Consider the following 13,915-nt stretch of genomic DNA (forward strand, 5'->3'; position numbering starts at 1 on the left):
CCCAGAGGGGAAAGTCCCTATGACTCATTCCCACCCACCCCGATTCCATGTCATCTCACCCTAGCTCGCTACGCTTCCTGAGCTGACAGCATCACGTTCTGTTGGCATGGCAGCTACTTGGAAGCCACGGTTTTCCTTTCAGACGGGAGGGCGTGAATTTTGAACGGGGCCAAAGTGAGAACCAGGCTGCGCCATCTGCACCCACTGTCCCTGCTAGCCCAGCCCTGGACACCCCCCGCCCCCCAGCTCTGCGGGTGCCCCTTAGCCCTGCCCAGCAACATAAGGCTGCTGGTTGGGAGTGATGGGCTTCGGCTGAGCTGGGACTGGCGTAGCTGGGGGCACCCCACAGCGAGTGCTCCCCACACGCAGGCAGCCATACCAGCGGCAGTCTGGAGTCTATCCAGCAGGAGGCAGGCTGCCCCCAATTCTCTGGTCTTGTCACAAACTCAGCCAGGCCAGCAGTGAGCGGTTAGTGAGATGAGTTTTATTGCCCAGCAGGGGGCCGGCCCCTCAGGGACCCCGGGTCACTGAGTCCTTCCCAAAATGGCCTTGATCCTTCCAGTCCAACGGGGCGCTAACGGAATCCCACTTGGCAGCTCCTGCACTGCAGACTGTCCTCATGGATGTGAGGTTTGTTCCCGTGCCCTCAGGCAGGGGGAGGGATTTCACCCCTCTCCCCCAGCCCTGGGCAGACAACCCTGTAAACATCTGACACCCCTCCCAACCTAAAACCCAGCATGATTGCGTTGGTCGCTACCCAGTGGGTGCCCCCTCTCACCACCACTCGGTCCTGTGCCCCCACAGAAGGCCCCATCCAGATCGACACGAGGATGGGGTCGCCAGGGAGCAGGGGTGGGGGCAATCCATGGCTAGTGATACCCCTGAGCCCCCCCCTGCTCTGAAGGGGGGAGGGGCATACATATTTGGGGGCAGGGATTGGCAATTAAGACAATAGAAAAGATTCTGCATTAGACTAGCCCTGGGTTCACGCAGCAAGAGGAGCCCCCGCAGCTGAGGGGGTCCCCTGAGGCAGCATGGCAGGGGAAAGGAGCCCCTCCCCGTCCCCCTCTCCCCCCCACAGCTGGGGGCAGGACCAGGACTCAGGTGGGGCACTGTTCTCCCCCCAAGGGAGAAAGGAGTCATGGTTGAGCTGGGGAGGGACAGCAGCTATTGGGTGGGCATAGAAAGCAGTGGCAGCCTGTGGGGAAGGTGCCCTCCAGAGTTGGGGGGGGTACCTGGGCTGGAGGCGCAGGGGGCCAGCACCCCATATGGTGCAGGGGGGTAACTGGGCTGGATGGGGCAGCGCCTCCTGGCAGTTGATGGGTATAATGCAATTGGCAGCAGAGTAAGTGGGATGGGAGGGGACAGCACCTCCCCAGCAATGCTTAGCCTCTGAGATCAGATGCCCCCTGGTGGAGACAGAGGGAACTGCACCTCTCGGCTGCATGATGCGGACACACACTTGTGACTTCTTTGTACAGTTATGAACTGACTGGCCACTTTGCATCGCTGCCCGCCGGGGGGGAAGAGCTGATTGTGTCCGTGGGTTAAGAAGCTAAAGGAAGGGGTCTGCCATGCCTGCTGCCTGGCCTGGAACCGGACCGGACTGCAATGGACACACAACTGGGAAGACCCTGCATTGGCAAGGGCCTGCCCGTGGGCCCACGGGCCCCTCCACGGCCAATGGCAGGACATTAACCACACGGACAGCTGAGAGCAGGGACTCCCTCCAGCACTCGGCAGGGAGGCGGAGGCCAAAGACCTGGAGCTGGAAACTAAGGGAGAACAGGGGTGAGCAGCAGCGGAAGGGAGCAAAGCTGGGTCTCCGGGCAGCAGGACATGCTGAGGTCCTGGCTGCCACCAACACGGGCTCCGGCCTGAGGACCCTGCGACTAATCAATGCTCCCTTGGCCTGGCCAGGCTGCCCAGCCTTGCTGATGATCCTCCCTGGGCACTTCGCTCCCGGAGAAGGGAGAGTCTCTGCCTCAGTCTGATCACAGCTGGACTGGCTGGAGCTCACGGGGGGAGCAGGCGGTGGTGGTGCCCAAAGGCCCGGTCCTGGAGTTGCTGAGGCTGCATGGGTGCCTGGGGAAAGTGTGGGTCTGGCACACCGCCGGGGTCACTGCCAAAAGACTGGGGTAACACAGCCCTGTCAATCCATAATAGGTGCACAGACACCCCCTGGTGGCGGCAGAAGGAATTGCACCCCAGGCTGCATGATGCACAGGCTCCCCTGATGGCGGTGGAAGGAACTGCGCGTCCCCCATAAGGTGCCTGACTGAGGCTAAGCAGGACTTCGGAGGGGGTGTGGGGAAAGAAAGAAGCTGGTGCATCTCCTGCAAGCAAAGGGTTAAAAGTGGGCGGGGCACGCCCTTAAAGTGACAGCGTGCCGGCTGCATCCGACACATTGGGGGGCAGGTCTCTGTCCGGGATGGGGGAGGGGAAGCAGAATGCAGCGGGGGGGGAGGAGGCGGGGGCCTATTCTATTTCCAGGATGAGGTCATCCCCTTCTAGGTTCATGTCGGGTTTGACGTAGATCTTTTTGACAGTGCCGGCCATGGGGGAGTTGACCACGGTCTCCATCTTCATGGCGCTGAGCACACAGAGGGGCTGTCCCTTGTCGACCTTTGCCCCCTCCTCCACCTTGATGTCAATGACCTTGCCGGGCATGGGGGCCCCGATCTGGCCCTTGATGTCCTTCAGTGCCTTGGGGTGGAAATGCATCTCCTGGGGGGCGGGGCAGAGAGACAAGGTTAGTCAACACATCTCATGCAACAAGGCCTTAGATCGGGACAGACCCGTGTGCCCAGCTCGCAACATCAGACCCAGAGGCTCTTCCAGCCCAGTATCTACCCCCTTGGCACCTTCATGGCTTGTGTGTCCTTGACCAGGATGGAGCGCAGCTGCCCATTGAGTTCGAAGAAGACCTCACGTTGGCCAGCCCGGTTCAGGTCTCCCAGCGCAAGGGCTTTGATGTGCAGGGTCTTTCCACGTTCCAGCTCCACCTGCAGGGGGAGACCGAGCGTGGTGAGGCCCCCAGGGCTTCCTGAGTCTGCAGAGAGTTGGAATCAATTGCTCTGGGGGAGGGGCGCTGCCTTGAGTGTAACTGACACGGTGATGTTTCCTGAGTCTGCAAAGAGCCTGAGCTGATCCCTCCGAGAATGGGGAGCCGCCCGACCTGGAACTCCTCCCAGTGTCCCGCTGATCCCAAAGGCCCCCCAAACGTAGGGCTTGATAGTCTCCCTTAACCCTATTTCCCACAATCTCCAACCTTCCTGCCTCAAACTTCTCCTCAGGCTCCCCCGACCCCTACTCCCAGGTCCAACCAGTCCCCCCAGAGCCTTATCTCCCCCCGTACAGCCCATGGTCCAAGTCTGCCCACCTGGGTCTGGCCCCTCCCACCCTGACTCCCATACCTCAAACTCCTCGGCGATCTTGGGCCCCTCCAGGAAGAGACGGGTGTTGAGGCACTCGACGGGGCCAAAGGTGGCCGTGAACTCCTTGAACTCATCGAACACCTTGGGGTACATGGCAGCTGAGAGCACGTCCTCAGGGGTGATCTCCTCCTCCTGGTGCCGCATGCGCAGCTCCTTCTCCAGCTGCTGGAAGTCCAGGGCGGGCAGCGAGGCCCCCGGGCGTCCCTCAATGCGGGGCAGGTCCTTCAGCACCTGGGAGGGAGAGCATCAGGATTCCATGCCGGGGGGCTGGAGCAATGGGAGCCCAGGGAAGGGGATACCGCCCACTTCGTGGTCCCCATGGCTCACCTTGGAGTGAAAGGACTCAGGGAAGTCCCAGCAGAGGAACCTGATCTAGCCCTGCCTCCCACATGCCCGGGATTCCCCTGCAGCCCCACCCCACCCATTGCCCAGCCCCACCTTGGAGCGGAAGGGCTCAGGGAAGCCCCCATAGGGGATCCCAATGTAGCCCTGCAGGAACTCCACCACGGAGAGCGGGAAGGAGAGCTCGTCTGCCATGGCCTCCACCTCCTGCCGCGACAGGTTGTTCTGCACCATGAACTGCGCCAGGTCCCCCACGATCTTCGATGATGGCGTCACCTGCATGGGCGGGAGACGGGTCAGTGCAGGCAGGTCCCCGTCCTGGGGCTGGTCAGAAGTGGTGCTCCCTAGAGGGGACAAAACCCCATGTCCCATTCCCCACCGTCCCGAGCCAGCCAGGCCCCCTGGGCGGGATCAGAGCTGGCAGCTCTAGACGACTGTGGAGGGCTCTGACCTTGATGAGATCCCCCAGCAGCTTGTTGGCTTCGACGAAGGCCTTCTTGACCTGCTTGAACTTGTTGCCCAGCCCCATGCTGTGGGCCTGGAAGTGCAGGTTGGTGTACTGGCCACCCGGGATCTCGTTCTCGTACACGTCGGCGTTGCCCGACTTCATGGTGGCTGTGCAGTCGAAGGCGGCGTAAAGGCCCCGCGCCATCTCCCAGTACTCACTGTAGTCAAACACCTTCTCTATCTGGATGCCTGAGGCGGGGAGAGGGAGGAGATGGGGCTTGTCCAGGCTGCAGGGGTTGGACTTGGCCCATCCTGGTGAGTGGGACAGAGGCGGGGCTCTGGGATGATCCACCACCCTGAGATCTTGGCTCCAGAGAGCATGGGGGCAGAGCTGGGTCATGTGTCCTCCTCGCTCTTTGCCCTAGCCCATCTCATGATGTTCTTAGACTGGATCGGGGCAGATGCCTTGTCTGACTCTGCGCCCTCCCTGCTCTAAGCACTAGATCCCCTTCCCCTCCCAGAGCCAGGCGTTTAGCGCCCGGGGGCCCTGGCTCCTGCGACTGGTACCTGTGTCCTGGCTGGTGCCCCGGGTGCAGGCCACCAAGGCGCCCATGCTGGGCTGCGAGGTCATGCCGGACATGGCGTCCACGGCCACGTCGACGATGTCAGCGCCGGCGGCGGTGCAGGCCAGCATGGAGGCCACCCCCGCCCCAGAGGTGTCATGGGTGTGGATGTGGATGGGCACCTCGGGGAAGCGCTGGCGGAGCGCCCCCACCAGCAGCTCCGAGGCGCGCGGCTTCAGCAGCCCAGCCATGTCCTGCAAGGGAGAAGAGAGCTGAGCGTGGGGGGACAGAAACAGGGGGAGGGTGGGGAGGGGTGAAAGGGTAGGGAGCAGGGAAGGTGCAGGGGGAACCAGCTGTGGGGGGGCAGAGACGAGGGCAGGGGCTGTGGGAGCGGAGGGGGAAGGCTGGGGCAGGAGGGGATGAGGAGGCAAGTATGACAGGGTGAGCGAGCTCTGGACACCCTCCCCAGTGCCATGATGCCCCCCAAAGGGTGGCATCTCAGTCCATGATGTCCTGCGTTATGGGTCCCCCTGGGCTCTGCTCCCCAGTGCTGCCAGTGCCCCCACCCGCAGCCCCCGGCTACCCCAGTCCTGGGCTCCCCTAGGTACCTTGATGCAGAGGATGTGCGTCCCAGCTTTCACCAGCTCCTCGGCCAGCTGGACATAGTATTCCAGTGTGTATTTGGTGCGGGTGGGGTCGGCCACGTCTCCCGTGTAGGAGATTGCGGCCTCCACCACCCCCCCGGCTTGCCCCGCTGCCTCCATCCCCAGCAGCATGTTGGGCAAGTAATTGAGGGAGTCGAAGACCCGGAAGATGTCCATGCCGTTCTCCTTTGCCACTTCACAGAACCTGGGGGACCAGGGTCACCTGGTGAGTCCTGGGGGAGAAGGATCCCCATGGGGACTGGGTGCCAGGCCCCCCCATGTAGAGTTATCCCTGCTGATGCACCCCTCAGGTCTGGCGTCAGGGTGAGTCAGCCAGGCGACTCTGGAATCCCACCCCCTTTCCTCACTCCCTCCCCTGGGGGGTCTGAAGCCCTGACCCTCAATCCTACCCCACGGCTCTCTGCTGTCCCAGACTTGAGCCCCCACCTGCCCAGCCCAGCTGATGCCCTGTCAGCCCACCCCGCCAGCTCACTTGAAGACGGAGTTGTCGGGGTAGTTGGTGTACCCCACGGCGTTGGCCCCCCGCAGCAGCATCTGGAAGGGGATGTTGGGGATGAGCTCACGGAGCTCCTGCAGCCGTTGCCATGGGCACTCATACAGGAAACGCATGGCAACATCAAACGTGGCACCTGGTGGGGTGGGGCAGAGAGGTGAGTACGTGTGACCTGCCTCCACCGGTGTTACCCACAAGTTCTTCCCTCAGCCCTGCCCCTCCCCCCAATCCCATAGTGGATGTTCCCTAGAGGGGAAAGGCCTGTGTCCCATTCCCCACCCCGCCGGGGCCAGCCAGCCCCCCACCCTGGGGCTGGATCAGAACCAGCGCCCCCTAGAGTGGAAAGGCCCCATGTCCTGCTCTGACCTCCCCAGTTCTCAATGCTGAAGAGGTTGTTGAAGTTGTGAGCCACGAAGGGCGAGATCTTCTTGAGGTCATGTGTGCGGACGCGGGTGGCCAGCAGGGACTGGTGAGCATCCCGGAAGGTCGTGTCCATGAGCAGCAGCCCACGGTGCTGCCGCACGGCCTTGGCAAAGCCCTGGGGACCCTCCCGGAGCAGGATATCTCGGAAGCCAGTAGGGGGGTCACCTGAAAAGCAGGGGGCGGATACCATTGCTGTAGGGTTGCAGAGAGACCCCTACACGGCTCCCTGCAGCCCCCCAGGGTGTTGTTACTTAGCCTGGAAGGAGTCACTTACACTCAGCGCTGCTGGTGCTAGGAGGCGCTGCGCTGCAAGGAGGGAGGTGGGGACACAATAGGGGGTGCTCTCCCTTACTCACAGTCAGTGGCTGACCCTAGCATGATGCTAGAGGACGCCAGGAGAGGGATCCCTGAATAAACAGCCCTTGCGCCCCACCCCAGAGGCGGCTGCATCTCAGTACTGGGCCAGGGATCCCTGTACATGACGTGCTCTGTGGGGCTGATGCCTGGTAAATCTTTTCTGACTGCAACTAGCCTGGAACCAGCTCCATGAAATGGGTTGGACAGCTGAGCCGTGGGCCTGAGGTTCCCAGCACGCGTGTGACCGATGCACAGGGCTGGCTTTAATTAGCCAGGATTGCAGCTACGTCGGGTTATTATTGCAGTTTATTTCTTTGTCAGCCGCTAATCCTCAGCCTGAACCAGGCATTAAGAGAATGAACAACAGTGGCTTACAGCTCATTAAGGTTCTCCCAAGCAGCCTGTTAAATCCGTTTTGAGCTGACAGACCCCTAAGTGCTCCCTCCCTGGGCCAGGGAGCAGGCTGGAGCAGAATACAGCACAGCTAATGATTTGCTGGGCAGCCTGGCAAATGGGGCAGGCAGCCACCGAACTGGGAGCGCTGACTCCCAGCCCTCCCCGCGCCAACCCACTAGAACCCACTGCCCTCCGAAGGGAAGAACAGGGCCCAGAAAGGCCCTGACTCCTGGGAGCGGGGGAGGAAGTGGAGTCCAGCCACAAGGGCAGAAGGGAGGGCACGTGGCACAGGGAACCCAGGCATCCTGCCCCCCCACTCCATCCATGGGGAAGGGAGTGGGAGGGGGCCATAGTGCGGGGGAGGGGCCCTGTGGGCAGCAGACCCAGCAGGTGGGAGGTGCCGGGGTGGGGGACAGGAGAGGAGGGAACTCACCCAAAGGCACAATGGGCACGACGGGATCAATGGGGGATGGGCGGGCCTTGACAGGGATGGGCGTGGTGGGGCCGTTGACCATCACGTGGCCTGGAGAGAGAATGTCAGAGTTAGACAGCACAGTGCATGGAACACGGCCTGGGCCAGGTATCCCGCCCCCGCCATACCGACTGGGGATCCCGACCCATGGCCCTTATGTTACAGAACCAGCTGGTGATCCCAGCCCTGAGCCTGACGCTGCGGTACGGGATGGACAACATACCCATGGCCCTGACCTGTGGTACTGGATGGGGACTCCGCCCCCTGGGGCTGATCCCACAGTACTGGACAGGCACCCCACAGATGGTCCCAACCCACAGTACCAGCTGAGGATTTTGCCTTCTGGGGGGCTCCTGCCTTCTGGGCCTACCCCACAGTACCAATTGGGGATCCTGCCCCGGGGCCAGATCTCATGGTACCAGCTGGAGAATCCCACCCATGGCTCTGACCTCACAGATCTGGCCCTGTGGTACCAGACGGGGACCCCATACCTTGGGCCTAACCCCACAGTACTGGAAAGGGACCCTGCTCGGGGTCCAACCCCATGGTCCTGTCTGGAGATCCCACCCATTGGCCTGAGTCTGTGGTCCCAGCTTGTGGCCTGTACCCAGATAATGTAGCAGCTTCTGGGCCCTGTTCTGGCCCGGGCGCAGATTGAAGAGCTCAGGGTTCTCGTCGATGAACTGTGTGTCCACCGTGCCCCGCAGGAACTGGTCATTGCTCAGCACATTCTGCAGGAAGGGGATGTTGGTCTGGGAACAAACAGTAACAGGCTATCAGCATGGCTCTGGCATCCCGTGGGTTTAATCCTGGAGGGGGGGAGGCCCCCCCCAAGAACCCAAGGCATTAACCCTTCCCCTCCTGGCCCCAGCAAGCCCTGACCCAGAGCTGGACGCCAGGATGGAGAAGATGAGACCTAGCGCTGTCTATGCTGGGGCTTTGGTTGGCTACTACCTTTCCCCGGGATGTGAATTTTGTCACCCCTCCCCTCATCGAGTTAGCTAGGTAGAGCTAAATTTTAGGTGCAGACCAGGCCTGAGGCTCCGAGAGGGAGGGAGTTGCCCTGATGGTTACTGACACAGGGATGCTGCCTGAGTCTGCAGGGAGCCTGAGCTGATTGCTCTGAGGTGGGGCAGCTGCCCCAGTGTTAGTGAGTCAGTGCCGCCCTCCTTCCCCAAGGGATTATGTCCTGGCCTGATGCCAGGGTGAGGTACACCAGGCAAGGCACTCCAGAGGAGAAGCAACGCCTTTGTAGCTGGTTATTAAAGCCTCTTCCTCTCTTTGAATCAAATACGTAAAAGGTTGTTACAAGAAGGAGGGGAAAAATTTGTTCTCCTTAACCCCTGAGGATAGGACAAGAGGCAGTGGGCTTAAATTGCAGCAAGGGCGGTGTAGGTTGGACATTAGGAAAACTTCCTGTCAGGGTGGTTAAGCACTGGAATCAGTTGCCTAGGGAGCTTGGGGAATCTCTGTCACTGGGGATTTTTCAGAGCAGGTTGGACAAACACCTGTCAGGGGTGGTCTAGACAGGGGCGGCTCTACCAATTTTGCCGCCCCAAGCAGTCGCCGCCTAAGTGCCACCGCGGTGGGAAGAGCAGCGGAGCTGCTGCCGAATTGCTGCCGCAGGACACGGGCTGCTGCCCCATTCTGATTGCCGCCCCAAGCACCTGCTTGGAAAGCACCGGCCCTGGACCTAGTTAATACTTAGTCCTGTCTTGAGTGCAGGGGCCTGGACTCGATGACCTTTCGAGGTCCCTTCCAGTCCTATGATTCTATGATTGAATTCAGTTCTCCCTGCTCCCAGCCAATCAGCTCTCATTGCGCTGCAAATACTGCTAACAAATCTAATGACAGATCGAGGCCCATCTCGTACAAGATGTGACAATGGTAGCATGGTCTGGTGGGTTAGAGCAGAGGGTGCGGAGAGTCAGGACTCCTGGGTTCTCTCCTCTGCTCTGGGAGGTGAGTGGTTAGAACTATGGGGAGGTGGAAAGAAGAGGCTGGGAACCAGGACTCCTGGTTCTATCCCTGGCCCTGGGAGAGGAGTGGCATCTAATGGTTAGATTGGGGTGGTGGTGGTGGAAGGCAGGATGCCTGGGTTCTAGTCGCAGCAGCACAGCTGTCCAGCTGCTTGTGTCCAAGGGGTGGGGAGGGGCAGCTACCAGGCTCATGCTTGTGCATTGCGGGGGAGAATGGGGACTGGCTGCTGGATGGGAAAGGCTGGAGTAAGCTGAGCCCCCCTGAGCGTTGTCAGAGCTGTCAAGAGGGATTAGACTCTGGGGAGCTGGACTGTGTCTCATGGGCTGGACGGAACAGCGGCTGCTTGGGGAAGGGCAGAGCACAGATGGGTAGTGGGGGTGCAATGGGGGATCTGGGAATTGCAGAGCAGGGGCGCAGGGGTCAGCAGCTACACTGGGGCAGGGCACTGGGGCAGGGCATGTTAGACTCCCCAGGAGCCTAGCCTTGAGTTCAAGGTGAACCCTCTTGCTCTCATAGGCACACAATCACAGCATAGGCTCAAAGAAGTAAAAGGTGCAGGACTGAATCTAGCCAGCAGAGGGCAGTGCCTCTCTCACACACCCCTTTACACAGAAGGGGAAACGGAGGGTCTATCCCCAGCTCTTGGAAGGGAGGGGAGGTCTAGTGGGTTAGTGCAGGGGATACAGTTAGCGAATGGGTTCAGGACACCTGGGTCTGGGTTCCCTGGCTCTGAGAGAGAAGTAGGGTCTAATGGTTGAGCGGGGGGTGGGGGTGAGAACCAGGACTCCTGGGTTCCATCCCCATCTCTGTTGCATGACCCTCAGCCCGCCTTGTCCCCTCTCTGCACCGCCATATCCCACTCTGCCATGGCGACCCTGACCTGACCTACAAAAACCATGCTGAGCCCCCTGTGAGCAAACCCCTCCTCTCCCAACAACTCCGTTATTTAATGTGCTGCTGAGGTCCTGAAACAGCCCCCTCCGGCCACGGCCAGTGATCCTGGCGCCTGGCTCTGCATGCTGAGAAGCTAACGGGCTCCTGGTACCATGGCCAGGGGCAAGGCCTTCATCAGGGATAATTATCTTGCTGAGAACTGATCGCCCTCCTCAATGCCATCACCCAGGGATGGGGGGAAGGGCACTGCACCTGCCATCCTGTGCCCTCCTTTCAGTGCCCATATGCCAGCTCCTCTGCCTGCAGGGGCCGTGCCATGGCTGCAGAGATCCTGCGCTTTTCCTGTTCACTCCTGTGTTAAGGCCCAAATGATGATGTCGGCAGCTGGGCTCCCCCACGGCTGCCCACAGTGGGGCCTCTGCTCCTACCTTACCCACCACCTGATTCCCAGGAGACCGGTCTCCTGGGCTCTATTCCCAGCTCTGTCCCGACTCACTACGTACCCGGCAGCCTTGCTGTAGTTTTTAAATGGGGAGATGGGAAAACCATGAACTCAAAAGAAACCCAAGGTAAAATAGCAGAGCTGGGAAGTTCTGACACATACACGGAGCAGGGCTGATTCTCTCCAGCAGAGGGCAGCAGAACAGCTAATCCACACTTCAAATAATGCCTGCTGCACTCTGAGCTGCTAGGAAGTAGGGATAGAACCCAGGAGTCCAAACTCCCAGCACCCCCCTAACCTGCTAGAGACCTCCCATTTCCCTCCTAGAGCAGGAGATAGACCCCAGGAGACCTGGATTCTCAGCCACTGCTCCCTCCCCTCCCCTTCCCTTCCCTCCCAGAGACGGGGCTAGAACCTGGAACGCTGCTCCCCCCCGCCCGCTCTAACCTCCAGACCTCATTCCCTTCTACGATTCTGGTTAATAACTTCCCTGGCCAGTCAGCTAAGGAGGTGCCAAACCCAGGACTCCTGGGTGAGATTCTGTACCCCACTAATGGCTCATTAGCAGCCCCAGAGTGGGCCGGGCTCGGCAAAGGTAATCATAGCCCTATATTAGCTTTATGGGTCCCTTCCCCAGAGCTCTTGGTGGGGGGTAGCAGGAGGCTGAGCCTCATGGAAGTTCAGGGGGGCACAGAGGGCTGAAGCTGGGTTTGAAGGGCAAAAGGGACCAAAGCATTGTTGGGAATGGGGGCTGTTTATACAGGGATCTCTCCCCATTCCTGGCCCTCCCAGCCAGCCTATCCCTCCGCCCTGGGACTGCATCATAGCCAGCACCCCCTTCAGGGGAAAGGCCCCATACCCCATTTCCTGACTTCCTCCCCCCTTACCCAGTCAGCCCCGCAGTGGGAGCGAAGTCTAAGCTAAGTTCCTTCCCACCCTCTACTCTTGCTGCATTTCCTCATTAATTAATTAATCAATCAGGGCACTCAGCAGTTAATGAAGGAAGAACGTAAGCTAGGTGCAGGGAGAAGGGCCTTGGAGCAGGAGGCTCTTGGCTGAAGGAGGTTTCAGAGAGGGAGCTACGCCCTCAGTTCCCACCTAATTCCTCACCCCATGGTAGGGCTGTCTCCTTCAATCAGGTCCCCAGAGCTCTAGGAGTGAATGTCCCTCAGCGATGGGGCTCTGAGCCCTTCCCTTGCGGATATTGACTACCAGCCCCCCCCCAACTCATAACAGCACTCTCCCCTCCCAGGGCTGGGGATGGAACCCAGGGGTCCTAGCTCCCAGCCCCCCAACCATTAGACTTGACTCGACTCCCCTCCCCTCCCAGAGCTGGGGATGGAGTCCAGGGGTCTTAGCTCCTAGCCCTGCAACCATTAGACTCCCAGAGTTGGGGCTAGAACCCAGGAATCCTAACTCTGAGTCACTTCTGCTCTAACCACTAGATCCAACTCCTGTAAGTTTGAGCAAATTGCAATTCTGCTCAGTAGGGGGCAGTGGTGTGTCCCCTCCCCCACAGTATCATCTTTAACCCAATCTTAAACCTCTTAAACAGAAACCCCCTCATCGCCCCCCCCCGCTGTAATCCCCATCACACCCAGGCCTAACCTTGCCCCTGTTCGTCTAAGTGAACATCTGTTCAGCATCTGGCTGGGAGGAGAAAGACTCAGAGCCCCAGCTGGCATAAGCCAGCACTCACTGGGGAGGCTGGCAGAGAGTACCTTCCCCTGCACAGCTCTGCCAATGCCCCTCAGTCCTGACCTGCAATGCCCTGCCCTGGGCTTCCCCCCACACCCCGCTCTGCCAATGCCCCTCAATGCTGACCCCTCACCCCCTGCCATCCCAGCCCCAAGGTCTGCAGGGGGCATGTGTGAAGTTTGTCCATAGCACAGAACTGCTGGGCTCTCTGGTCCCCAGGACACGACAGGGACCCCTGGGCTCTGCAGCTCATAAACTCCAGACTTAGAAATGTGAATTGTGACAGGAGTCAGAAGCTACGAACCTGGAGGGAAAGCCCAGCTCCCTGTACTGGGGATCGAGGCGGCTGCAAACAGCCGGGTATTACAGGGTATTGGAAGGGGGTCAGTAAGGTCTAGTGGTTAGAGCGCAGCAGGGCTAGGAATCAGGATTCCATTGCCAGTTCTGAGGGGGGGAGGGTCTAGTAGTTAGAGTAGAAGGGGCTGGGAACCAGGACTCCTGGGTTCTGTTTTTGTGATTGGAAGTGTGATTCTGATTCCCTTTGTCCCTGCTCTAACCATTAGCCTCCACTCCCTATCTGCAGCTGGGACCAGGCATCAGCGCCCTCAGCCCCTCACCTGGCGAAAAGGGACCATGCACCACCATTCCCACCCGCCCAAGTCCAACTGACAACCTCCCCCACCCCATCCTGGTATATGGGGACCAGCACCAGCCTCCACTCCCCATCCCTCTCTTCCCCCAGCTCCAGCTGCCAGCCTTGCACCCCCCTCTCCCTTCTGACCCCCCCTCCTGATGTACGGTGACCGTGCAACATCCCCTGCCCCCTCCCCAGTGAAAGGGGACCTTGCACCAGCCTCCCCTCCCCTTTAGCTACAGCTGCCAACCCCCTTCCCCGCCTCACCCCACTCTTGCCCTCCAGCTGCCACCTCCCCCATCCTGGTGTATGGGGCTCATGCATCAGCCAGCCCACCCCCACCTGCCCTATCCCACCAGCTCCCAGTCCCCTTTCTCCACCAGCTGATTTGATTCCCCCCCCCCCCGCATCCTGCTGGAAAAGAACCGTGCACCCCCCACCAAGCCTTGCCCCCCCTCCCCGCACGGTGCAGAGGGACCATGCACGACCCCTCCCCCCCCCCGCCAGCCGGGAAGGGGCAGAGCTGGCGCCGTGCGGGGAGGGGAGGGGAGGCCGGATCCTCCTCGCAGCCCTCCCATCCCCCACCCCGCGGCACAGCTCCGGCGCCCGGGCAGGGACCGGAGGGCGCGCGCGGTTCCCACCTCCCGCCGCCGTCTGCGGGGGGGGGGGCGG

The 13,915-nt window shown here is 60.6% G+C and overlaps 1 protein-coding gene across 8 annotated transcripts in view; it reads right to left on the reverse strand.

The window, feature by feature from the left end:
* Positions 1-464: 464 nt before the first annotated feature.
* Positions 465-13,915, reverse strand: part of PC (pyruvate carboxylase) — a 236,720-nt gene continuing 223,269 nt past the window's right edge. For all 8 annotated transcript variants that reach the window (XM_073351710.1, XM_073351709.1, XM_073351708.1 and 5 more), the window contains 11 exons: positions 8,203-8,347; positions 7,557-7,646; positions 6,314-6,535; positions 5,927-6,083; positions 5,398-5,638; positions 4,794-5,043; positions 4,231-4,475; positions 3,876-4,055; positions 3,417-3,668; positions 2,865-3,005; positions 465-2,727 (listed from right to left, as the gene is read on the reverse strand). In XM_073351710.1, coding sequence (XP_073207811.1) covers positions 2,479-2,727; positions 2,865-3,005; positions 3,417-3,668; positions 3,876-4,055; positions 4,231-4,475; positions 4,794-5,043; positions 5,398-5,638; positions 5,927-6,083; positions 6,314-6,535; positions 7,557-7,646; positions 8,203-8,347 — 2,172 coding nt within the window. In that variant the 3' untranslated portion in view covers positions 465-2,478. The remainder of the gene's footprint in view (positions 2,728-2,864; positions 3,006-3,416; positions 3,669-3,875; positions 4,056-4,230; positions 4,476-4,793; positions 5,044-5,397; positions 5,639-5,926; positions 6,084-6,313; positions 6,536-7,556; positions 7,647-8,202; positions 8,348-13,915) is intronic.

The sequence above is a fragment of the Lepidochelys kempii genome, chromosome 7, assembly GCF_965140265.1.
Source record: "Lepidochelys kempii isolate rLepKem1 chromosome 7, rLepKem1.hap2, whole genome shotgun sequence".
NCBI lineage: Eukaryota > Metazoa > Chordata > Testudines > Cheloniidae > Lepidochelys > Lepidochelys kempii.